Here is a 26,988-nt window from a genome sequence, read left to right on the forward strand (position 1 = left end):
TTTAAAAACCCATCCAGTTAAGCCAGAGGCAGTAGGACTTTCTAAATACTGAGGCTCCTCTACTTATATGACTTAGAAGTTTTTAAAACAAAACCTCAACAAACGAGCCCAAAAAAACATTGCTTGAAATTACATATCTTTGGAGGAAACAGCAAGGAACAGAGGGGAAACAAGTAGATTTTGGTTATTGGGCTTGCACGAGGCTGTGGCAGCATTTTGTAAGTTAAAGTGTGTTTATAAGTACACAAAGCAAATACTTGGGAGAAAGGAGTTCTTGGAGTGCTGGCGTGAGGACCGAGTCATCTACAGCATTATTCATATTAGAACACTGTAGGACAGCTTACAGAGTTGTTTTGAAAACAGCTGGGCTTTCAAACTAGAGATGAAAGATTTCTGTTTGGTACAGAACCCAGTGCAGTTTTGGTTGGAGAACAAAACCTCTCCTGAAGGGGCATTTGTGTAATGTAACCCTGACACAAGAACCAGAGGGTTTCTGGCTGCACACCAGCAGCAACATGTGGGCCTTTACAAGTGAAAACTTTTACATATGTTAATAGATATAGGGACTTCCAACTGATCATATCCAGGGAATACACTAGTGTGCAGGGTAGCTCTTTGAAAAAAACCAAAAATAATAATAATAAAAAAATCCCCACTAACTTTGGAAGAAAAAGTATCACTTATAATGAGAGACTAAAAGCCTCTGCTAAGTGGAAACCTTTCCTTCAAGTACCACCAAGAGCTTACCTTCACCACAGCCTAAGAATGAGTTTTAAAGAACTTGTGAAAGCTACTCTCTTTCTGCCACAGAGTTACTTTCCAGTTTTCAGACAATGTCAGTCTCTATTTTTCAAACTGAATGTAATTAAGGAAGAGTTTCACCTGTGCTACTATTTTAATGTTTGGAATTCTGTCAAACTACAAGTAAGTCCCAGCTGTGTGTGGCAATCATGTTTCTGTTTAACAAAAAGAAAAGTAGTATGCAGTGCATTGTTTGGGTTTGTTTTCTTTTAGTTCTAACCTTGCTTGTTAGGTGACATTTATTAACCAGGAGGTGTCTGATACGCTTCATACAGTATGGAAACAAGGTAACGCCATTTCAAACAATGAAGCTCATGGGTTACTAGTGTTGAATAATATATAAAACTCTGGTGGAAAGCAAGCTGCATGCGTTCTGCTGACAGAGTGACTTGTTACTGAACACTTTTTACTGTCACTATGAGCGTTTAACAGCTCAGGTTTATAATGACTGCAACGCTGTACTGCAAGCTTGTGTTTTGCTTGAGCCCTGACCCAGGTCAGGAAAGCCTTAACTGGAGGCAGGTGCTGCATTTTCAGAGCAATTAAGACTTACCTTAAGATGACCGGCACACAAAACACAGAGACAGCAGTTCTTGCACACATTTTGGCATTCCTTAAAAAAACTTTTTGAAGGTTCTTTCTGATGGCTCCTGAAGCACTGAGTTGTGACAATTTTTTTTTTTTGTGTGTGTGTGTGTGTGGGGAGTAAGGCCAAATATGCATTTGATCAGAGGCGCAGAAGTGCATATTACTACTGATTTCAGGGGAAAAGAATCAGTTGTATTTCACAACCTTTCTTCCTTCCTTGACAGGTACTTATTCCCTAGGTACTTGCTAGGATATAAACAATTAGTCCACAGAATTTCAGAAGATGCCAGATGTCCTTCAGAGTGTACAAACCTGTTTTGCAGGCCGTCACACATAGGAATTGTGTAAACTCAAACACTAAATTTTTAACAGGGTTAGCAGTTTGTTTTTCCACTGAGGAACAGCTGGTACTTGAAACAAAACCTGAGTGGAACTATGATAATTTTACTGGCAAAATATCTACTGGAGTGTAAATGGTCCTGTTTGCTTGAGGTTATAAAGCATTATAAAAGCTTTTCTTGTTTAAGTCTCTTCTGCATCAAAATGTTTAGAATAAATATACTAGCTCTTAATTTAATAAATAATAAAATGCTTTTCTTATTGAGAACCACCTATATAAATCCATCCTCGCATTGTGACTGACTTAAGTGATCAAAACTGCTTAGAAAATAGGAGTCTGGCCCAGTTTAGGGTTAACATGTGAGGACTGGGGTGCAGAGAGATTGTTCCCCACACAGCTGCAGTTCTACCATCCTTGTGCTGCCTCTGAGTTGTGTTAGACCCTGTGCCGAGTCTGTCCAACTCATTAAATTTAGTGACAGGACAATCCACTTTCTTTTTCCTCCTGGGCTGCTCAGATGAATCAAATAAGAGGCACTTGACAAATGCCAGGGCTGGTGTAAAGTAAGAATGGGGAACAGGACTTATTTTTTGGTGAGAGCAAGTTATGCATACCATAAACTATCCCAAGGCAGCTTCACCACTAATTTGCAGCCTCTGGTGAGTCAGTCCTGTAGCAGTGAAATGGAGGGCCCCATTCCTATGATATGAGGAATAGTGGCCTGTACTTTGGTAGTAATTTCCCCCCAAGCTCCCACAAGCACTTTACAGCCTGGCAGGTACACCTATGAAACACCAATGCTTTAGCCACGTGAACTGAAGCAGAAGAGAAAGATGTATTTCATTGAAGGCTCCAAACAGTTTAACAGCTTCAAGCAGTTAGTTGCTCAGCACCAACAGGTAAGTTTATTAAATTCCATAAACTACCAACAGCCTTAAAATGGAAGAAGAGTTGTTTTAGGGTGCTGGGTTATGATTGAATTGACTCAGTTTACCTTGACATCAGGTATCTTCCTGAGCTACTGCAACATGGGAAAGAAACATTTTGGCTGAGACTGGGAGGAGCAGGAAAGGAATACAACTTCCCTTTCTGGTGTGGCAGCAAGCTGGGATTTGAGTGACACACTGTGAGCCATGCCCTGAAATTTAAAGGTATTCAAATATGTACAGTAGTTACTCACCTAAATGAGTAGCCTGATATTTAGAATTGCTTTGAAGTCAGAAAGAGCCTTTACAAACAAAGCCAAAGGAACAAGTTATTTGCTTAGGAGAAAAAAAAGACGAGGTAAATTATTAGAAGTTTGACTAGGTGCCAGGAGTTTATAAACCAATTTTCTTAAACTCTGGCAAATTCTAGGTAGTCTGTGGAGATGTAGCTGAAAACTAGAGACTAGAAAACACAACTATGTTTCAGCATGATGGCTTCATTAAGAACCAAGTCTGTCTAAGCTTTACTGGTGCTCCTGGAAGTGTAAGTGAATAAAGAGGCTTTTATATTTACACAAGACCATGTCTAATCCAAGCTAAGATATCTTGCCCTGGAAACATCTTTTTACTGATTTGTTGTTCCAACACTGCTATTTAACAAATACTCTTTCTGGCCCATTCTCTCCCTGTGCTGGACACTGGCAGAACTGCAGTCCATGAATTCTCTCACAGAAATGTATTCGAAGCTATTTCACTGGAAGAGTTTCAAATAAAAGTCTTCTTTGGTTTTCCAAATGTAGCACCAGAGCATAAGCTCTATTTCACAGTCCAGTTGTAGAATGACTCCAAGTCTGCAAAGGAATTTAGAACTTGCCTAACACACATTTCATTGTGGGTTGGCAATGAGTACTCTGGAGCTGGATTCTTCTTTTTGAGGGCTCCAATCTAGAGTTAAAGCCTTTTTTAATCACTCCTTTTGGAGCAATTAAACACATACTGCAGGCTTCAAAAAGGGCATAAAATTAATTGGTTTTGCTTTAGATAGCAAAAGAAATACATGGATTGCTATACTAAAATGCCAGTTTATAATTCTCTGTGTCCATCTCCTCAGCTCTCAAACACTTCACATGCTCAGCTCATTATTTTTGAAAATAGTCATATGTGTCTCTCACTTCTATGTGTATACACAACCTTTATTCCCCTTGATTGTGTATTTCTAAAAATAAAGACTGAAAGGTTTTTTTTTTGCAAGTGCCATCCCTTTTTTTCAGGTGACTCTAACTGGAGGCTCAGAGTTCTCAGCTGAGTGATCTATTGCGTAGTTACCCTGGATTTTTCAGATATCAGAGATCTGTAGGTTGGGTTCTCGTTGGATCTTTGTTCACGGTGCCTCTCTTTGAATGCACGGGCAGAGCAGTTCCTCCTTAGACAGAATTTATTCTGTGGTTTTGATACCATGAGACTCCAGACAGAAAAATAGGAGGAGGAGAGTAGTTTAGGTAAGTAGTTTCCCTGTCAAAACTGTTATGTGTGTGGGTTTCTTGCTATCAAAGCTCAAATTAAACAAAGATGGGGATTTAGATCTGCACATTGTGAAGAACCTATGCATAGTTTATAAACCTTACGACAGTTAAAAATGTTGTAAATAACAGAGGGATTGCTTAATGTGGAAGGAATATGTGGAGCAAAGAATGGGCATCCAAGGAAGGGAAGAATGAGATCACTGTAATGATGCAAACAGTGACTGAGTTAGGACTAGGAAGGTTAGAGACAGGAGGGAATCTAGTTTGAAGAAAGGCAGACACTGTGTGGTTTCAGAGATCTGAAAGCCAGGTGGATTGGTGGGAGGAGGCATCATGTCAATCAAAATACTGAAGCAGCTGAAAATAACTCTTGTTAAGTACAGTCCAGACCTCTGTTTATCTGTTCTTATGCTTTCTTCTAGATTAGCAATATTTTGATTAGAAAATTAACCTTTTGCTTCCTTAGAAGCAGCATGGCCAGCAGGATCAGGGCAGTGACTGTCACTGCTGAGGCCACACCTTGAGTGCTGTGTCCAGTTCTGGGCCCCTCATGACCGAAGGACATGAGGTGCTGGACCATGTCCTGAGAAAGGCAGTGGAGCTGGGGAAGGGGCACAAGTCTGATGAGGAGTGGCTGAGTATTAACACACAGTTGATTCACACCCTTTCTTATTGCAGTGACTCCCTGACATGGAGAAGCTCTGAGCTGACATGCCCACTGCTGGATACCATAATAACTCTAGGCCAGATCTCCTGCCTTATAAACACGGTAAGAGTTTTATAACACTTAAGTTTTGTATGGAAAGTTTTACATGCTGTCTGTCTCAAGGGAGGGGGGAATAGAAAACTGGTTCCATGTGGGATTTTCATGTTCTTTCTTTTCACCTTCTTAATTCTCTGGAATTCCAGTTGAGGGAGCATGTTGTCCATTAGAGATCCCTTAAGATTTTAGTTTCAGTAATGACTAAAGCAGAATGGCATTATTGTTATGAAGAAAGAATAACAGTGTCATGGGATTTTTAAAGCTGTTCTTCTATGGCTAGCTAACATGTTAACATTGTTGCAGAAAATAATTACTTCATTATGGAATTGTGAGAATGAAATAGTGAGCTTGTTTCTAAATAGGCTTAGTTACTCTAGAAGTATTCTGTGCCAGTATTCTTATTCCAGAGACAGCAATTTGCATGGGGAATTATTCTGGAGTAGTGGTGACTAAATCAATTACAATTTCCCTCCTGTCTTGAGAGAGAGCACACATTGGCACTGTGATGCTGTACATGAGAATTTGAAAAAAGTGAATGTGTGCTACTCAAACCTCTGAATAGCTAGAGAATTTGGCTAAAATTACCAGAAGAAAAATTCTTGTTAGACTTTAGTGTATGCCAAACACTTCACATCATTCATAGTTGTTCATGCACATTTATTTTTCTTGTAACTTCATTACTCCTGTTGGAATTACACCACTGATGATTTTTAGTTTTTGTCCACCTGCAAAGCTACTAAAATAATAGCATGTAGGAGATTATTTTTCCAACATAAAATGTAAGTACTTACATTAAGAAATTTAGAAATAAATTATGTTTGCATTCTGTAAAAACTATTGTACCAACATAAAAATGTCACTGGCATTCTAACAACATTGGCTTAATCCAAACTCGCTTGCTCGATTACTGTTTTATGCATTGCCCTTAGTAGTTACATAACTATTCTGGCACATGTGGAATGTCAGAAAAATGAAAGGTATCTTCTTTCCCCCAAGGGTTTGTAGTCTACTAGCACTGCTTTCCTGGGCTATGCACTTCCTCTGTTCCATAAGCTGGTTCCTAGCTAAGTTAGCTTTGAATACAGTAGGGGATACAGAAGCTGTCTGTCATTTAATTGACTGTGTTTATACCATTGTTATTTTAATCACTATTTTAAAGGAACATTTTTCTCTTCTGTTGTTTTGCTCCTTAATCCATTTTGGAAATACGTGATGTAGCACCAGCAACATCACTCTTTTCAAAGCTGCGGTCTAATTAAAACGTGCTGAACCAAACAGGCAAAATCCACATTGTTCTTGTTTTTGCTCTCTCTGCAAATGACATTAAACAATATTTTGTCTAAGAGCAGCATTGTTCTGTGCAGCTTGTAAAAGTTAATGAACATGATGAACTCTTTAATAGCTCCATTTTGTTATTTACTAGCAGTGTGTACCCCATTCCTAGAACAGCTTATCTCCTTCCAGCCATACAGTTAAAGCATGCGCTTCACAAAACGTGGATTTCTGAAAATAACTGTTTCAGAAAGTTTTAACACTTTTTTAGGAGATGACTCTCTGTAAAACTGCTGTTCCTTAAAGTGCAATAACTTCTGAGAAGAAAGAGCAGGGTTTTTTGGTATGTACATCGATCTCACCGATTTGTAGGATTGTTGAGGTGAGGTGATTTATAAGAGACTTTTTGGGGGGAATTTATTCTGTAAATAGCTTTAGAGAATTGGACAGAACTCAGATCAAGCCTGTACTATAAGATTTGACAGCGTAGGTCAGTTGCCTTAGTGAGTGGGAAAAAAAGAGCTGTGCTAGCACAAAACCATCAATGTAGAAGCAACTATACAACCAGAAGAATTCCTTTGTCAGCCTAGCTAATGTTGTTTGTGAAGGGAACGTTACAGTCCTAGCAGAAAACCCCCTTTCTCCTGCTAAGTGCTATGTAATTATGCCAGCAGAATTTCTGAAGTACAGTCAGGCAAAAAAGCTGGCATGAGCACGAACAGAGAAACCCTGAAGCAGTGCCAGAACAAAACTTTGTTGCTGAAGTTATGTGTGGTAAATAGACCTCAAGTTATTGTTCTGTGACAGATGAATTTCAATCTTTATGTTTAATAATTGACATGATGATAGTACTTACTTTGATTTTCCATTCAGAGTTTTCATTTTATTATTTTGGCTTAGACACTCACAACAGCTTTTTTCAAATTAAATAGTGAAAGATAAAATTTTTCTTACCTTTTCCAGGTGACTGATTTCTGTCACATAATATCAATTCAACATGTTAGAAATAAGAACTGACAAGGATTTCTGGAAGTCTTTGGTTTCTCCAGATGTTTAAGGAAACCAACAGTCAAATTTGGGTTCATGGCAGGAAATGCTCTGGCTGGATGTTCAGTGCTTAGTGTGCCCATATTCTGCCAGAGCAGCATGGAACTGGAGGTGTTCTGCTCGCATGGGAGAAGGCTGTAAGTCTGAAACGTGTGTGTATGTGTACAACTCCAAAGAACCACCTCCTGGTCTGTGCTGGGCTGTACTCCCTTCACCTGTACTCCCTTCACCAGTAAAAATGATTTGATTTCTTGAAATCCTGTTCAGCAATTTGATACCCTACTAGAACTGACAGTATGTTTAAACCATTCTTCTAAACAACAAACAGATGTTTTACTGCTTCCCAATGTAGATTTGAAGTTCAGAGAGTTGTCAGTGGTTGACAATCACATTAGGAGAGCAAAGAAACACAGTTCATACTGTTCTTTATAAATTGTCTCCAGGTGTCACTCCTGAGTCAGACAGAAACATTTTAGAAACAAATCTGAGAATTGGTTTTCCTTTTCTTTTTTTCCTTCCTGTTGTTTCTGCTGTTGATACTTCTCTTCTTGCATTTCTTTCCCATTGTTCTCTGTAATGATGCCAACTCCAGCAGCCCAACTTAACTTGTCTGAATTATTCTTAGAGGATATCTTGGGAAGTTTTTGAACTTCAGTTACAGTAATATAACTGCAGAAATACCTCCCTGGCAATACTTAATGATTTACAGTTAAATGATTATTGTAGTTGATAAATAATTTCTTATTTTGTACAACTCTGCTAATTTCTGCCTTTTGAAGCAAAATGAAATGACAAGAAGAGAGCATTTAATAGCATCAACACATAACTATTTGGAAAGCCAGTGAAAACTCTGTAAATCCCATAACTGAAAAATAGCTGAAATGTAACTTTACTGGTAAAGCCATATATTTATTATTCCCTAAAGGTAAATATCACTGTAGGAGAACCATCATTCCAGTCATCTCATTTTTTTTGGTGTGTTTGCACAGTCTACATAAAACAGTGTTCTGCTTAGAGGATTTAATGTGTATTATACAAGGCAATGGATCAATTATTAACATGATATAACTACAGTTTCTAAGTAACAGTATCCTTTTTATAATGTACTTATAAAATACTTAATGTATTTATTCTTAATGCTTCTGGGTTTTGTTTCATTCGTTGGCTGAATACAATATTTTACTTTATAAACAGCTTCTCAATTCAGGTATAAAACATCTCATATTAAAGCCACTTGATATCATACACTTCTCCCAAAAAAGTTCTTAAAGGGTTGTTTGGTTGGTTGTTTTTTTTTTTTTTTTTTTAATATTTACTTCCTTCTGTCAAAATTACTCAAAAATGAAGGTTGCACAAGAACCTTGTTAAGCTAGAAAATGTCTTCCTTACTCCTGGACATAGATTTTGAAATAATGTGTGCTTTAGATGTGTAGTGAGATCTGTCAGTGGGAACTACTGCTTATCAAGATCTATTGATTACAGTCTTTCTTTCATACCCTTGAGGAGAGGAACTTTTGAACATTAGGATGTGCAAAAAACAGTGGCAACAGGCCATGACAACTGTAATTCCTCATAGTTTTTTAAACCATTTGCTGCCTGTGTTTTGTCATTACATAGATCACTGGCACTGTATATAGCTAAGGGAAAAGGCCTGGGACTTGTATGGTGGTTGCTTAAAGGAATGAGACATTAGAGACCCTTTACTGTCATTGCTCCCCAGTTTCCAATGTGTGAAAAATGTATTGCTTAATAACCAAGGATCTGTGTTTTGAGGCACATCTATCAAAAAAATTAGTTTATCCTTAAAGGCTGTAAGCTTTAGGAAACAGTAGTCCAACTGTAGAAGGAGAATTACTGTTGCAAGAGATAGCATCATTCTCCAGCGCTCCGATGAAATGAACTGCATTGTGCCTTTTACCTGGGGGGAAGTTTCCTAGGGTTTGATTGAAAATATGAGACTACTTTGTATTTACTTTGTGTCTCACGAGAAATATGTTTGAACTCTAACCAGCCACACAGGAAAACTGTTTCTGGCCAACTGGGGAGGGAAAGCATTTCTGCCACAGTATCTTATGATCCCATATATACAATCTCAAATAATTAGGCATAAATTAATTTCTACTGTACTTAGAGTTTGACAGGATTTTTCAAATGAAGACATTGGTTCATCAAATGGGGATTCCTGTGGTGGACTTAAGTTTCACATCCCCAATAGGTAATCAGCTGTTTATCTTTTTTTCTTTTCTGTTTTGTTTCTGGCCTTTTTTCCAGGCCCTAGGAAGTAAAACTCCATTAACTGACTGGATTAATGAATTAAAGCTGCTTGCCATGTGGTCAGGTAAGCCCTCCAGCCCTTTCTCGTGCTTCAGAGTACACAGAGTGAAGAGCAGGACTATCTCTTTCACTAACACCAAGACATTTAATCAGCTTTTCTGTATATAATCTAACCACATCTTTGGTGACCTCCATACATAGGCATATTTCCTTGCTTTTAAATCAACATGTCTCTTATTAAGTCCCTTTACAGTTTTTATGGGTAGTACCAATATCATATCAAGTAGGTATCAGTTGCAGGATACATCACAGTAACAAGTAGAGCAGGAGTGCATAACAAAGTCCAACAAAGACAAATGTAGGGTGTTGCACCCATGAAACAGTAATCCAGAAGTGCAGGAAAGGCTGGGATCTTTCACTGAAGTCAATGGATAAAAGCTTAAAGAATTGGATCCAGCTTGTCTGTCCTGAAATTCACTGACTGTACCTGTGGATACCATGAATATACTTTCATGAGTCTCTGCTTTCTTGAGATCACTGTTGAGAATGTGATTGTCCTCTCCATGATTGAAAAGGCTAAAGAGAACCTTAAAAGCAAAACCTGAAATTACTCTGTACATAAAGTACCAAATGGTGCTTCATCAGAAACATGGATGATATTGCAGCCATAACTGAGGCTTCTTCCCCCAGACTGTGAACGTATGGAGCAAGTCACAAACAGTTTTATGACTTCAGCACCAGCACTGACTTCCTAGTGATACTTTTGGCATAACCCACAGTCTCTACCCTTATTTTCTTCTGTCACACCTCAATCAGATTTCATCAATTCCTATTTATCCACTAATCTTGAAGAGGGAGAAAAGCCTGTGATAGAAAGCCTTCAGCTGTGCACCTGGCCCATAGAAACAAGTTCAGAAGCCACAGTAAGCATTCCCATCTGATAGAGACTAGAATACAGATCTGTTAGACTGCTCCACTAAAAACAGTTTGTGTATTCCCACATGATGCATTTTGCGGGAAAATAAGTCTCACAGATAGTAATGTGGTATGAAATTACAGCTCCTTACACAATGTTTTTCTTTTACATTTCTGTAGTCAAAAAGGCAATTAACTTAAATATGATAGAGAGTCTGTAATTCTGATCTGTCTGTGGCAGTGATACTGGATAGAGGCAGTTATTGCTACTTGCTAAAAATTACTGGTTAACTTTGTATTTAAAATAAATTCTATTAGAATAAAACATTAAGATATAAGTTAGATGTGTAAACTATTTTCATTGTGACAATCTATAGTCAAATATTTTTATTTTTCCTGTGAGGAAACCAAATACATTTTCAGAAATGTTACATTCACTATGTATACATCTACCTGGCTGGGAAGGAGATGTCCTATAAACCTATTTTTCCAAGATGAATACTGCAGTTTTAGCCCAGTGGCAGTTCTGTATTATGGAAAAGTAAGTGAAAAATGCAGATAATGTTTTGAATCAAAATGGTAAAATACTAATATAGCTCTTCTTTCATTATTAGAATGTAATCTTATTAAATTTCTCATAGAAATATGGTTATAAGCAAAAAAATAGTTAAAACCCCCAAAATGAACTAAGCAAAAAGGCCAACCAAACCCTAATAGATGATAAATGAGGCTAATTTGGAATTGAGAAGCAATCACCATGAGAAAAAACCCATGAAGTTTTAGAGACAAGAACAATTATTATGAACTCCTGTTTGAAGATCTTTCTTTTCTACAGTTTGTAGTATTTAGCACCTGCTCCAGAAATGTCTTCTAAAAATAACCATTTTCTGTTTCAGACAAAATTTACATTGAAAATTATCTTGGTGCAGCTGCTCAGTTTTTCTACAATTGTGAATTGCCAAAAAAGGAACAGCAATTCCTTGGGGACCTCAGAGTTATATCCTTTTTCTGTAACATGATCCCATGTAGTGGAGCTGTGATGGAAGTCCATTATTACTGCTAACTGTTCTTAGAGCTGCTCAAACTGAGAACTGAGAAGTCCTTTGTAGATGATCCTTGCTCTTTTACAATTTCTGTGGCTTTGTAGTTCCATAATTACCGCCCCTGATGTCACAGTGCCCCAAAAATGAATACTTTGATAATTTGCTTCTCTCTTGTACTCCTTGTCACCTCTGGTGTTCCAGTGCACCACCACCCTCATGTGAAAACTACTGTGAGAAGAGTAAGTAGATTTCTGCAATACTCTGGCTGTGCTGGGCATCTTCATGTTGTATTTTATATTCAAGTTTTATGTGTTGGGCGTTTTCTGTACATTAGTTATTGCTTATGATTAATGTAATGCATCTCTTTTATTTCAAAAGGTACCGATTCCAGTGGAATTCTTTGGATTTGTTTGGTCTTAGGTGTGATTTTAATACTCACTCTGTTCACCTTAATGATCTTGTTTAAATGGAAGCACCTAAAGCAACTAAAAGAAAAACTGGAAAACACAGGTGAATAAATAAGATTATTCAACAAATAATCTTAGATCCTTGTACATTTTAGCTGCTCTTACCATGTAAAAACTTGCATATAATTTATATTCCAGATTCTGATGACTGTCTTTGTTGGATTGTTTGGTATTCCTCAAATAGTCTCCATGAAGTTATCATAGTTATTAGGGAATAACTATCCTGATGGTGACTTGCAAAAGCACCAATCTCTCTTTGTTGGTTCTGGATCCAGTCAGGCTTGTTCATACCTGTTGTTCCTACCTGGCTTACTTGCTGCTGTTTGAGAAATCATTTATTAATCCTCAAAAGCAAAATCTTTGTAAGGGTTTCACCCTTTTCTCATTGAATGCAAGAGGAATTCTACCCAGGCAGAGGACACACATTTAATATTAGCTTTTCATTTAATAAGACTTTAAATAATTTTATTTAATATTGTAGTCTGTGAGAAGCATATGTGGTATATTTAGTGAAGGTGAAAAAAAGTACAGTTTTTTTCCATTTTACAAATACTATATTTGTGAGTGTTCAGACAATAAATAACAATTGGTGAGAAAATGTGTTGGATTACTTCAATGCTTATTCTGAATTATAGCAGTTGTATTGTCATAGAACAAAAGATTATCATCTGTAACTACACCTTAAAACTTTCACTATATCTTAAAACTTTCACTAAGGTTAGAACATAGTTGCACCATAATGAAATTTGGATCTTTAATAGATCTTTGTTTGGTATAGCATGATGTATGTACTAAATTAACTTTGTATATTTACAGACTCCTCTGCGGAGCCGAATAATAGTCTCAAGGATAATACTGAAAGCAGTGTGAATACAGAAGAAATTAGACACACAATTCCAAGTGAAACATTAATGTATTCAGTGGAAGAATGCACTTGCAGTGACTGTGGCTTGGTAAAACCTCAGACTGGCTGTGAAACTTCATTTCCATTACCAGCTACTGAAGAACGAGCTACTGTTCTAGTTACCACCAAATCTTTTGATTATTACAACTACGTTCTGGGTGTTGGATGACTGGGAGAGAAGTGTATTTGTACTGAGTAATAATAAATGAGTTATTCCAGTATAGCTGTTAACCTTAATACTTGCAGTCAGTGGAGAAGGCAGCATGTCATCCTTACAGATCTCCCATCGTGCTTTCATTAATATTGTTATATTATTTCTAATTATAGTATTTCATTAGTCAAGCATTTCTACATTATTCTCAAGCACTCAACTAGTTACTGGAATTTTTAATTTCTGAAAGTCCTTACACAGGACAGCTTTATCTGCCTTTAGAGGATGTATCTACTCACACCAGATATATACAAAATAAACAATATGTTTATGTTAGACTCAGATCTTGTGCCAAAAATTACTTGATGGTACACAAGGACTGTTACAAGAGGCAGATATGAAGACCCACAATACATGCCCAGTCTTGAAAAGAATAATTTCAACACTTGAAATAGGAATGTTCTAAAGATGGATACCTTGTACAGTATGGAAGCCCCAGGGTTCAGCAGGTATCACTGGGTCACCCTTAGAGAGGTTTTGGTGCTGGGGAGCACAGATCATAGAATCACAGAATATCCTGAGTTGGAAGAAACCCTCAAGGATCACTGAAGTCCAGCTCCTGGCCTTCACTGCAATCCCTGCAATCCTGTGTATTTCCTAGTGGTACAAGCTTTCCTTTCAGTGCTAAGTGTTTTCAGACTGAGATTTATTTCTCTTTACTCATTTCTTTACTTACCCTTATTATATTTACAAGCATGGGTGATTAGTCATGCTAGACTACTCTGTGGCCTGAAATTAGAAATATACTTCTGTCACCTTGACTTCCAAGCATTAATGTTGCTTTCCTAATATTAGGCTACAATTTTATTCCTGGAAAACTGCAACAACAGAAGAAACAATCACACAAGCAACTAAAACAACAATCTTCTTTATTTGCAGCTAACTTTCTACTTCAGATTCCTGCATGAATGATGAATTAAAACATTTTACTGCACAAAATCTACGAATGATTACAGTTACAGCATCTTTAAGAGGCTGACACAAAGTTTGGGGCCAGTTGGGAGTTAGGCGGTCTCCATGGTTTTGGCCACAGAGAGCCAACACCTCTCAAATAGGCCTAGAGACCTATTAAATTATCATCACTTTGGTTTTTGTTTTTATTTAATGACCCTTTCCGAGCTTTCACCTTGCACAGCACATGCGACAGCAGAGGACACTTTATCTCCACTTTGCTCACCCTTCCTTTCCCGGTGTGCCGTCCCTGTCCCGCAGGATGCCTGTGCCGGGGGGGCTCCGCGCAGGGCGCGCTGAGGAGCCCCGGGCCGGGAAGCGCTCCGCCGCGCTCCCGGGGCCGTGTTTACCTTCCGGGGCGCCGGGCGGGTTCCGGGGCGGGCGGTGGCTGCCGGCCCGGCCGTGGCTGTGCGGGAGAGCGGCGGCTCCGGCGGACGGAGCCCCGCGGGCACCATGAGCGGTGAGTGCGGCCGGGCCAGGCCGGGCCCGGCCCTCCGGGCGCTGTGGGGACTGGCGCGGGCAGAGCGTGCCCGGGGGCCCGAGCGGGAGTGGCCCTGCCCTTGTCTCCCCCCGCTTCTCGCTGAGGCGCGGAACATTTGGGTCTCTTACAACCACACCCCGTTCCTTATTCCGGCTCCCCAAGTCCCCCTGAAGTGGTGTTTTACCCCGTTTTAAATCCTCTATTCTGCTCTTGAGCGTGGCACTGGCTCACAGCACAAGTGATGCTGGGCTCGGGCATCTGTGTTGTCTCAGCTGTGCAAAATCATAGGAAATAGTCCGGAGGAAATAAATGACCAAGAGAAAATAAGAATTGAAAAAATTTAAAAACATGAACTCAGGAGCATGCAGTCGGTGGGAGAGGTGAGAACCACGACTTGAGGAAAAAGGGTCCCTGTTGCTGTGTCCCTAACTGAGTCCCCGTGAGGATGTGTCTGTTTGGATGCGGTAATTTCTGTGTTAGAGGGAAGTGGTGCGGGGGTGTGCTAAATCCTGAGGGTAAATGTGTGTTTAATCCTGAGCTTTCTGAAGTGTTTGTCAAGGAAATGCTTAAAGCTTTGCATGAGAATTGTGACCTATAAACTACAGGACTGGAGGAAGCAGATCCACTTGAACGGGCTGGCATGGAGAGTTATTTGTTAGGATAGAGAAAGAAAATCTTTAGACTTTTCTTGTAGAGGTAAAGAATAAGTCATACTTAATGTGTATGTTAACATTGGCAGGGGTTTGTTTGGGGCTTTTTGAGAATGGGGGTGCTTTAGTAAAAACTTTGATGGGTCTTTCTGTACAGCTTCAGCAGTGGAAGTTGCAGACAACGCTCTGCACCTGAGAATTGGATCATGCATTGATCTCCCACCCTGATTTAATACATGTTGATCTTTGTTGCCAAAGGGAGTGAGAAAAAAAACCTGAGGACTTAACTGGAGTAACTAAATGCTACATGTTTATGGAGAGCAGTCATTTCTGAAAGTGAATTGAAAAATAAAAGCACTTCACTTGTATTTTTCTTTGTTTTGTTCTCACCTTTATGGAGGGAAGAAAATAGAAGATTTTTTTGGAAGAGATGAGGCAAAAAAGAAGATTATTGTGGGGAAACCTATTGTGAAAAATGCAAGTAACAGTGAAATCTTTCAAAGCATGGGAAAAGAAAGTTCCTCAAATGTTTCAGATTTTGACACAATATAAACTAAATCCTAATTACAAAATTTGTAAGAGTCATCATTTTCATATGGAAAACCTCAGCCCTTCAATGATGAATTCAGACTGGGACTAGCCATGTGCAAATTAATGCAAATTAGAGCCTAAATCTTCCTAGGAGACTAATCTTTGAGAGCTCTATTTGGATTCTGTGACTCAAAATGCAAGGTAACACCGCTTGTGGCCTAAAGCTTCCTCGTGTACTTATTTTTATTACCTTTAATCTTTTTTTTTTTTAAGATGATGAAGAGATACATGTTTATGAGAAGAGAAACATTTAATTACTTAAAACAGGGTAATACCTAGGGTGACATTAACAGTAGTGTTCAATTGCATGGTAACCACTCATGTATAGCCCCTACCAAGAATTACAAGGTTTTTCCAACAATTTTGCAAGATAACAAAAAACCCCACTAATGTTGTACTTTGCCAAACATGACTGTTATACAATGCTGTACAGTATTTTTCTAGAATAATATAAGTCAAACTGATCAGAACAGAGAAATATCTGTCATTATCATGCTTGTTTCAGATAAGGGAGATGGCTCATGTTAACATCTCATCAGTTTTAACCATATCCTTCTTTAAGTGCCTATAACAGCACTGTCTGCACTTATTTCTATGCCCAGTTTTAGCCCTTTTAAGTACAGAGCTGTTCTTAAAATATAGATGGAAGAACTTATTTTCTTAATGGCTCTTAGTATGTTTAATGTTTATTTTCTTTAGCTACCGTGTATTTCTAGTGGATGTGCAGGTAACTTCCTGTTGATGTAAGCATTACCTTAATATTACTAATGCTACTTACTAATTACATGCTCATATTTTATTGTACAGTGCTGAATAGGCTAATTTTAAAGGCAAGTAATACAAGGAAACAAGATTTATGTGCTTGTCAGTAATTGGGGGTGTTGTCATTTGTTTAATGACAGTTTCAAAAACTAAAAAATGCAACTCATGGTGGGGCTGAGGCATAGAATCATAATAAAGTAGTATAAGGTAGCATTTAAATTAGGTCTGTGTTTGTTTTATCTTAAACTTGCACCCTCAGAACGTGTACTAGAGCAAGCAAAAGGGATTGCAGTCTGAAATTTTGCATTCAGGACATAAATGCAAGTTATATAAGAGCAATATGAGATTTATTTATTTTACTTATATGCTGCGTGTAGTGCTGAAGAGAGCTTTACCTAGGAATAACTGGATGAAAATCCTGCTTTCCTTTACTTACACGTCAGTTTGCTGCTGCTGTAGGTGTGGATGTTTGTGTCAGGGTATGGAGAGAAGTTTGTTTTAAAAATAGGAAAGCATGACCTTGAACAACAGAAAATGAGGAGGGTCACAGAGGCAGGTGCAGTACCTGAGCCTATTTTAAACCCTTTTTGGCTGAGTAGATGGTGGGAGGAGTCCCTTTAAGTTTCTTAGTTTTTGCAACCTTATACTTATGTTTTCACAATTATTTTTAGAGTCATGTATGAACTTCCTTTTTTATTGCAATAGTCTAAATACAGCCTTTTTCTGAGTAACACTGTTTTTATGCATTCTATGTTTTGTATGTGTGTTGCTGCAGTTTTTACTGCTGTTCTGAATAACGAAAAGGTTATCTTAGTCAGTTTGTAATACACTGTTGATCTTTACATCAGCTGGAGTTGATCACCCTTAATTTGTGCTCTTATCTGAAAAAATGCACTTTTTTTTCCATAAAGACTTGGTTTAGAAAATGAAGATGTGAAAGAACTAAATTTAGTAGTTAGTTAAATTTGGAGTTAGTAGAGATTTATTTTTACCTTCCACCTCCTTGAAACAAAACCATCACTAAATATACCATATTTTCTAGGCTTGTTACAAAGAAAAATACACCCTCAGCATGAAAAGAGACACAACTTAATCTTTCAGTTAAAAAAATAAGTTAGACTTTGTGAATGTTCTTTTTCTTCTCCTGTAAAATTTCTGTTAAGCAGCAGCAGTTGAGCAATTTTAGATGTTCATTGAAAAGAAACCTCAGCCCAGCCCTCATTAGAGATGGCCTTATAGCCCTGTTAATGGTGAGTGTGATCTGAACTGCTTCAGAAATTATTGGTTGTAATCTCCTGCAGTTGTGATTGTTAGTAGTGCTAATTTACAAGTAAAATGAAGAGAAAATACGCATTGCACTCAGTCTGGGTACAGTTAAGGTTGTTTGGTATCATGTGCTTTAGTGGCTTAGAACATCAATTAGTATAGTGAACATCTGTAGGTATTCTGTATTTAAGCATTTTCTAGTATTGATCACAGTTTGGAATCTAGTTGCAAACCATTTCTGTTACCAAACAGATAAAAAGAGATGTGAATTTAAAAACTAACATGTATTGCATTTGGAAGACAAACTTGGCCTTCCCACCTACTAATATTTTCATTTGATAGATGTTTGTCTGGACATGAAATTATTAATTGCATGCATTTGTTCTGATGTTATCTCAAGCTATCAATATGAAGAGCAATACTGTGTTATACCTCTTCTTGTAGGTATGTGGGTAGTATAAGACTGTAAGGGTAATGAGTTTTGAAACAACAGAGAAAATCTGCAGAGTTGTGTATATTCAGTGTCACTGAACATCCGAGGGCTTGCACTAAAAGTTGGGATTGTTTTCCTTATTTTACAGTTATGTGATTTATTATAAAGCATATGGATACATAGTCATGTATACATCTCCATTTTGGCAATGTATGTGTAGTAAGAACATTGAAAATACTTTAATAAATTGCAATCTCTGAAGCAGCACAAAGTGGAATGGTAGGGATTATATGAATTTAGCCTTATCTTCACACTGGCATAACTGGCATAGTTGTTAGGAAGTTAAAACTCATTTGGTGTGGGGTTTGTTCCTAGAGTCCTGGACTGGCACTGTACATTGTTTGTGTGCACTGGAGTGCTTGACTAACAGTCCCAGACCTCACACATCACATGTCTGCACAGTTTGAGTCAGAGTTCAAAATGGGAAGCACAACTTCTTGAAAACGCACTGTAATCAGCAAAATCAGCATTGTGAAGCTTAGTTAGCAACTATGCATGTTTTTCCTCTTGTTTTCATTCTGGCATACTGTGGCAGTTTTCTTCTATTAAATGACTACATGAAACTATATGGAATGTGAATTATATTAATATATTTAGAGATGAATGTATATAATACACCGTATCGGTATAATGTGTATTTGTAGATTATATGAGTATATATATTTAACAAAGGCAGAATCATTTCAACCAGACAAATTCTGTCTGGTCCTGCTGGTTTAAGAGCAAACTGTTTTGAATGGGATTATGAAGATAGGAAGTTCTGGGATTTGGACCTCATACTGCCAGATAGCAAGAGGAAGCACATATCTTTGATGTCATCTGTCTTTACTAGAGGGCTTAGTGTGTGATGTTTGATTTTCAGTGTCAGGAGGAATTTGCTTGTGCAGAGTTTGGATAATTGGCTTTCAGTCCATATGTACATTGGTTGTATGTTCTTTGAGAGAGAAAGGAGAATAGAATGACCTTAACTCCAGAGATGTCACTGAGGTTTCTGATGGATGTGTTGAACTTAAGCTCAGAATAAAGAAATTACAGAGGAAATGCCGGTTATCTAAAAGATAAATTTTACCATATTCATGGGAGTTTATAAAGGATATTCCAACAAGCAGAGTATTATGCTGTTGTTGAAATAGCTTGAGAAGTTAGAGGTTGTCTTGCATAGTTCCTTATATAGTAACAAAATAGATTTTATAGGTGTTAATCAGAAGAACTATGCTGGTAGTTAAATTTTAAGGGATTTATTGTTAACAGTTGCTCTCTGTTCACCTGACTTAAAACTTTCTGCAGTGAGGTTGTTTGACAGTAAGAAGATACTCCTGCTGTCTCTTCCTTGTTTTCCATTCTTTTCTAGTACTGTGATGCTGTACTACACTGGTAGTTGTGCTAAGAAGCTCAGGGCATCAGCTATGCATCAGCTTGAATAATTATGCTGTATTTGATACTGCTGAAATATATATTCAAAATATTACTAAAATAAGAATTTAGATGATATTTGAAACAGTATTGCTGCCTGTTAGAAAAAGGCTGCTTGAAACCTCAAAGCGTAGTTTACACTGTGTCATTTTACTTAGAGAAAATACATTAGTTAATTTAGTGGAATAATTGGCATGGGAAGAATGTTTTCAGGGCCCAAAAGAAAGAAGTTTGTGTTGGCCCAAGTGTATTTATAAACCAATTTATTTTAAAATGATATGATTTTGTTGGATTTCAGGTTCACAGAGCAATGACACCAAAAGACAATTTCTTCTAGAACGGCTACTGGATGCAGTTAAACAGGTGAGAAATCCAACATACATTTCTGCAGTGGCTTGCTCAGAGTTTTCACTACTAGAAGGGACTGTCTTTGGTCTTTTTCCTTTTCTTTAACAAAGAAGGAAAAAGAAGAAAAGGAAACAAAGAAGAAACTGTGGCTTTCACATAGTAATACTGAGTATTTTTCTGCTAGCAAACAACTACTATACAGTATTTATTTAAAATTCTTGTTCTGGACAGGTGATATTTGTAATAGATCTATTTTAAATATACATAATACTGTAGAATATATATTAGGAATATATGTTCTTGTAATCCTGATATGACTGAACTAAATTGCAGTGTACTGCAAAGTGCAACTTAGTTCATGTTTTAGAGTAGCAGGTTCTTTTCTTTGCACGAGATTTTTAGTGAATAGTTAAAATACATGTAAAGATGTGATGTATATATGTATGTCTGTATTTGTGTCAACAGGAAGTTCAGCAAGTAGAATTTCATAGACTGGATTCAACTGGGGAGAGCTTGGGAGGCAAAAGAATGCCTCAGAAGTAAGCCAGTGAAATGTTTTATACAGAGCGGTTCTTCCGTAATTGTAGCACAGAGCTGGGTACGAGCAGTGTTTGGTTTTGTGGGTGCACATTTAAAACTCAAAAGTGGTAATTTCCACTCAGTTTTCAATTTATTGAAGGACCTGCAGGTGTGTTGCTCTGGCTAGAAAGGATATATTTGAACTGCAAGAGTAGCCCATTAGTGTAACATAATGTGCTAGAGCACTTTTTGGTTGCAGGTTGTATTTGCCAATGCTTTATTTTGTGCTGCTTCCTTTTTTGATATGACTTTGTTTCTTATACAGAAATACCTCAGAAAACTGAATTTATTTAGTCTAACAAAAAGTTCTTAAAATTTCCTAAAATCTGTTTATTGCAGTGTCAAATACGGTTTGGAGGAAGAAAAGAAATTGCTTCAGACTCTGACAGCAGGTAAAATAGTCTAGGATTAACATGCTTAGATTTTGTATCCTAATGACATAAAATATATGGCACAAAATATTTGACAAGCTCAAAAAATTCCATTGCACAAAAGCTAGGTGATCTGAAAGTGAAATAACTTGACTAACAGCCCCTCTAGCAGGTGAGGGTGATTTTTCAAATTGATTGCCAATTCTTCTGAATGTAATCTGTGCCTCAACTTTCAATCATGATGAGACTGTGGGTATAATCAGATTATACTGCTTGCAAATAATGAAATTACTGCATAGAAGGGATCTTTCGCTGCTTGTAAGATAATGGTTCACTTTCCATTCCCTATTCAGAGATCTGGAATAAAGTTGCTCTATAGAAACATAGTTGACTGTTCTTTTCACATGTGTTCATTAAAAATTCTCTTTCAGGGTGACCTGTTTGTGTGCTCAGTTTGAAGCTGTCTTCCAGCATGGCCTGAGGAGGAGCCGAGGATTAGCACTGACAGCAGCAGCAATCAAACAGGCAGCAGGTTTCTCCAGCAAAACTGAAACAGGTAAGTTGCTAATTGTAACTATCCTATTTTAAGTAGTTCATATGTTCAGTCAAGTGATATAATTTCTAGTAGTTTTAAGCATTGCACCAAACTGCAGATGTTGGTAGGATACTTTACACTTGGTGTGTTGTAGAAGTAGCAGTGAAAATGACTGTTGCCTCTTAGTCTAGTTTAACTTGCATTCCAAGTTTCTCTGGAAATGCTGCTGTTAGGAAATCTGCACTTCCTGCTGTTGCATCATGTATAGTGGCAAATTTATTTTGAATTCTGGCAGGGATAAATGTTGTGTAACTCTGCTGTTAAGTTTTTAGAACAGTGTTTTCATTCTTGGCCTTGTCTTACTCAGTTCTTTAAATGCCATATTTTATATAGGTCAGACATAACTTCTAATTATTGATGTAATTTTAGAAAGTTATATTGCTTTTATTGGTTGGGTTGGTTTTTTATTACTTTCTCCACATTTAGAGAAGATTCCTTTATTTTTCTCTTCACCATATTTCTCTTTTTTTAAATCAGACCTATATGAAGATACTGATCAGTTTTTATCAATATTTGGGAACACCACAAGGAAAGTGTTTCACTGGAAAGAGATATTGTTGCCTTTTAAATGCAACACTTCTGTTTTCTAAAGTAACATGAATTTGTCATTTGCATGTCTGCAAATTATGGAGCTACCTGTTCCTTTGGACCTACCTTCTAACATTTCACATCTGCAGTAACATGGAGTCCTAAAGAAATCTTTTCCTTTCCATAATGTTTCCAGTGGAACATAAGAACCTGTGGATAAAATACTAGCTTAAAATGTGCTTTTAAATGTGAATTCTATGTAAAAGTGTCAGATTGAATCCTTTAATTTGTTTGGCTTTTTCAATGAGGTGAAAAATTCTAAGTGCTTAAATAGCCCGAGTTCTGTAGGAATAAATAACCTATTTAACTGGTGGGTTGCACGAAGAGGGTAAATGATTCACCTTTGTTCAAAGTTATATTGTTACCTGTTTGTTTTATAAGTTTGCATGTAAATGCATTCAGGTAGGAACTTAGTGGTTTTCTTAGTGGGGTAGTTGTCATAATTATTATTATTATTATTATAATTATTGTTGTTGTTATTGTTATTATTATTATATTTCAGAGCCAGTGTTCTGGTATTATGTGAAAGAAGTCCTGAACAAACACGAGCTGCAGCGCTTCTACTCTCTGAGGGCCATCACTACAGACATTGGCAGAGGCCGGGCTTGGCTGCGCTGTGCATTGAATGAACATTCCCTGGAAAGATATGTTCATATGCTGCTTGCAGATAAGAATCGCCTCAGGTACTGTGTCTGATACCTTTGTAATGCAGGAAATGTATTGACAAATGAAGCACTGTCTGAAACCCCAGGCAGTCAACCAAAAGCCACAGCTGTAGTTGTCCCCCATATTAATTGCTATGCTCGTCAAGTCACTTAACATCATTTTTTAAAATTTTTGTCGGCCATTAAGATTGTGGCTTGTGCCTATATCAACATGTGACCTCTTCCCTAAATCCCTTACCTATTCTTTCAACAGTTTTCCTCACTGCAGCCTCGACACCATGCTTTAAGGTGCCTCTCTCATTCCACTAAAATAGTACACAATTGTAGCCTTGTCTGATCAATCCATCACTGGTAATTGCCTGTTGCCTTTTGGAGATGCTCATCCTGCAATTGCAAAGCTTCAGCAGTGCAGCAGTGGGGAACTGCTGCTGCAGATCCCTGGGAAGTGGTTTGGCAGCGGTTTGTGAACCTTTTGTTACAGTTACTGAGAATAACTTACTAGGCATTGTGAAATCCTAATGTACTTTGGAAGTGCAGAATGCACTTAAGTTCATAAACTGAGTCCTGCCTTTTTCTCATACGTCTTCAACTCCTTTTCTTTATGAAAATTTGAGGTGTTTTCCTTTTTTTTATCAGTAACTGTTGAGCTCGCTCAAACCACTTGATCAAGTCCAGTGGATGCAGCAGAAAGGCATTTTTTCCATTTGCATTGATTAATGGATCTACTGGATAAGATTATTGCCAGAACTGAGTTCATTAGTACCTCCTTTTCATTTCTAGTTTGTTCCAGTCATCTGTAGCTTTCTTGCAAAACAGATTTTGATGAAGTCAAATAAAGACAAATGGAACAATAAAGAAGAAGGTCTGAAAACCATTGTGAGGAAATTAGTGGCTTGGATTGTTATGTCGCTAGTTACTCTCATGCTTGTAGCAATCTTTGCACAGTATCAGGATTATCAGCACACTGTATTGTAATGCTATTTCTAAAAAGCTTTATTCCAGAATATTGGAGATTTAAATGTTACCCAAATTCAAATGGGACTTACAGAATCAGTTTACATCCCCAGTTATATGTTTTGGAAACTCGTAAATGAATCTGTCAAAATTATTTAATATATAGATTGAGGGTTTTCTTGCTATATATTTTGTTGTTTAATTACCTGAATGCTGATAGTAAAAATACAGCATTCTGCTACTAGAAAGAACCAACCTTAGAACAACTAAATTTATGTGTTGACAGTGATAAAAGTGGGGTTTTTTTTACATCTGTGTTCACAGTTTACTATACCCTAACTATTTAGGGTAATTGGTGTGGGTTTGGGTATTGAAACAGGTCACAGAATAATAGAATATGAGGATTTGGGTTAGAAGGGACCCTTAAAGATTGTGTAGTCCAACCCTCCTGCCATGGGCAGGGACCCCTTTCACCAGAGCATGTTGCTCAAGATAAAGGGAACCTTTTTGTTTGTGTTCATGTGTTCTAAGCTTATATAAAACATCTATACCATACAGAGAGATGCTGTGACTGCTAATGCAGTGTGAACCTCCAGGACCTGAGTGGTTTTTTTCCCCCTAAAAAAGTGCAGAGCTAAAACTAAAGAAAAAAATACTCTTTAGCATGTCTTCTATAGAACTGGCTGAACAGTTATCAATTTCAGAACTGCAGGGAGTTACTGTGAAATAAGATTTAATCCTTTGTGATACTACTACTTATTCTTCAGAGTTTTCTTGTCTTTCAGAAGTGAAATATATGTTAGTATAGGACTGCATTTTTTTTTTTTCCCCTTAAATTACAGTGTCTTCTATGAAGACTGGTCTTTTATGATGGATGAAGAACGTTCTAGTATGATCCCTACAATGGCAGCTGGTAAGACTTTCTCTTCAGCATTACTGCTCCTGGAAAACTACTGCATTTTGGGATGTTACATCTGTTTCTGGTTGTGAGGAACTTCTCTAATACACTGTTTATGTGGGCCATGTGTGTCAGAGGCACAGCCAGGGTGAATAGTCAAGGTATTATGCCAATTTATTGCTATGAATTGATGGATTGTTAAAATCCTGGATCTGGCCTTCCTACAATTAAAAAATCTTTCACATAAATATTTTAACTCTTCAGCAGTCAAGGCTAACTTAAAACCAGTGCAATTTAGAGAAAACAAAGTGGGTTATTCCTGACTAGAAAAGAGTAATAATGGAATTTTATAGTAAGATCCAAATTACAGGTAAATACAGGTAAGGAGAGTAAGAATAAGGAATGGTAACAAATAATTTACTTTCCTAGAGTTCAGCCACTGAAGTGATGTATTATTTTATACCCCTTTTCTCAGATACATGGTCACATGCTTCATTCTGCAAGACAAAGTTCATGGGCATTTTTGCTAATAGAATATAGGAACCAACAAATACTAAAGTTGCAGTAAATGGGTTTAAATAAAAGATTATAAATAAATGAGTTCACAGTACTTTTTGATTATTTAATGTGCAGCTGAAGAGCCATCAAGATGAATTCAGAACTGATTGCATCAGCTTGAACATAATCTAGAAAGGAATGAATGGCACATGAGAAAATAAGACTTCATGACTTGGGAACTGTGGGAAATTTTTGGGAAAAATATTTTACATGTCATAGCTTCGTTAATCCTTAGGTTCTATGTTCATAACTTCCGTGTGAAGTATATGGTGCATTTTTGGTCTCTTTTTCCCCCTTTTTTTATCTGAAGGTCTGAACTCCATTCTTTTTGCTATCAACATTGATAATAAGGATTTAAATGGACAGAGCAAATGCACACCCACTGTGTCAGATTTGTTAAAGGAATCCACACAAAATGTAACATCCTTATTGAAAGAGTCCACTCAGGGTGTCAGCAGCCTCCTCCGGGAGATCACTGCCTCGTCTGCGGTCTCGATTCTCATAAAACCTGACCAGGACTCTGACCCGCTGCCTGTTCTGTCAAGGAATGTAAATGCTGGTAAGCTTTTATGCAATGTTAGTGCTGTTCAGAAACTTAGAAAATATTCAAGTGTATTTAAATAACTTTTTAGTTTACTTTTAATGCACTATTATAGAACAGAAGTCTTAAAAATAAGTGCACTACACATACAAAGCAGTTGAGTGTGTAAGTAAAAAGCATGAAATTGGAAATACTGGGTGTGAATGCTGGATGGTAACTGTGTATTTCAGCATTCTTGTATCACTGTGAGAGGGAGGCTAAACTGTTTTATTGGTAGTACTTTGCTTGTGACCTGAATTTCAATTTCTTATTCATAAAATTATGCTTGGGAGTTTGTGATGTAATGATTTTTCATTTTAATGTTTTCTTTTGGCATCTTGCCAGTCACACGTACACTGATGTACCTCTGTTGTTATATATCAGATACAAATCTTAGCTTGTAATCTTAAAATAGTGACTGTGTTTACAGTCTGAATTCCTCTGCAAAGCAGATAATTGCTAAAATGAAAATTTACTCATACACTCTTTACCTTTAGAGGTCTTAGTGTTACAACCAGCTTGTATGATGTTAGTTACTAACAAAGACCCAAAATCTTACTCTCTCTTAATTTGAAATCAGTCCATCAAAATGTGATTTTCATTATATATTTCTGTTCCAAAAATAACAAAGGACTATTTTATTATCTTTGTTTCCGGAAGTTGAGTTAGAAGTTTGTTTTGCTTTGTAAAAGTACAAAACTGCAGGAAGATTTATGTGCTTTTTAATTAAGAAACAAGCTTTGAGTTTAGGCATTAAATTGTTTTGGTCTTGGGAAAAAGGCACAAACTCCACATGTGAATCTGGTCGGAATAGAAGTTGAGATAAATCTGTTTTTTATTGGCATTTAAAACAGACTTCGTCTTAAAAGACAGTTTTTAAAACAAACTCATAGTAAAGCTTTTGTTGTATTGCACTTAAATGAGATTAAAATCGTAGGTGATACTTGACTTGGGATAACTTTGTTAGTACAGAATAGGCTTGCAAGATGAAATAAGATAGTAATTGACCATATGGTGCATATGACTCCACAACGTGGTGTACTGATGTGTACAGTACATGTGTATACCCAACATGAATGGTACAACTTCCAATAAAATGTCACTTTAAAAAAAATTGAGTTTGTTCAAATGCAATTATATGTGGAATGTTAGAGCAAGTCAGATGTTTTCA

The 26,988-nt window shown here is 37.3% G+C and overlaps 2 protein-coding genes across 2 annotated transcripts in view; both read left to right on the plus strand.

The window, feature by feature from the left end:
* Positions 1–11,446: 11,446 nt before the first annotated feature.
* TNFRSF17 (TNF receptor superfamily member 17) lies at positions 11,447–13,032 on the plus strand (the record flags this gene model as incomplete). The annotated part of the gene is made up of 3 exons (XM_082291817.1): positions 11,447–11,731; positions 11,871–12,002; positions 12,776–13,032. Exons 1-3 carry the CDS (start codon positions 11,617–11,619, stop codon positions 13,030–13,032), a joined length of 504 nt encoding a protein of 167 aa, XP_082147943.1. The 5' UTR covers positions 11,447–11,616.
* Positions 13,033–14,412: 1,380 nt separating this feature from the next.
* The window catches only part of SNX29 (sorting nexin 29), a 101,617-nt gene continuing 89,041 nt past the window's right edge, over positions 14,413–26,988 (plus strand). The window contains exons 1-7 of the mRNA XM_082291900.1: positions 14,413–14,485; positions 19,980–20,044; positions 20,948–21,000; positions 21,411–21,535; positions 22,665–22,845; positions 24,624–24,694; positions 25,548–25,796. Of these exons, the coding sequence (XP_082148026.1) occupies positions 14,479–14,485; positions 19,980–20,044; positions 20,948–21,000; positions 21,411–21,535; positions 22,665–22,845; positions 24,624–24,694; positions 25,548–25,796 (751 nt within the window). The 5' untranslated portion in view covers positions 14,413–14,478. The remainder of the gene's footprint in view (positions 14,486–19,979; positions 20,045–20,947; positions 21,001–21,410; positions 21,536–22,664; positions 22,846–24,623; positions 24,695–25,547; positions 25,797–26,988) is intronic.

This window comes from Coloeus monedula (genome assembly GCF_965178545.1).
Source record: "Coloeus monedula genome assembly, chromosome: 16".
NCBI classification, from domain to species: domain Eukaryota; kingdom Metazoa; phylum Chordata; class Aves; order Passeriformes; family Corvidae; genus Coloeus; species Coloeus monedula.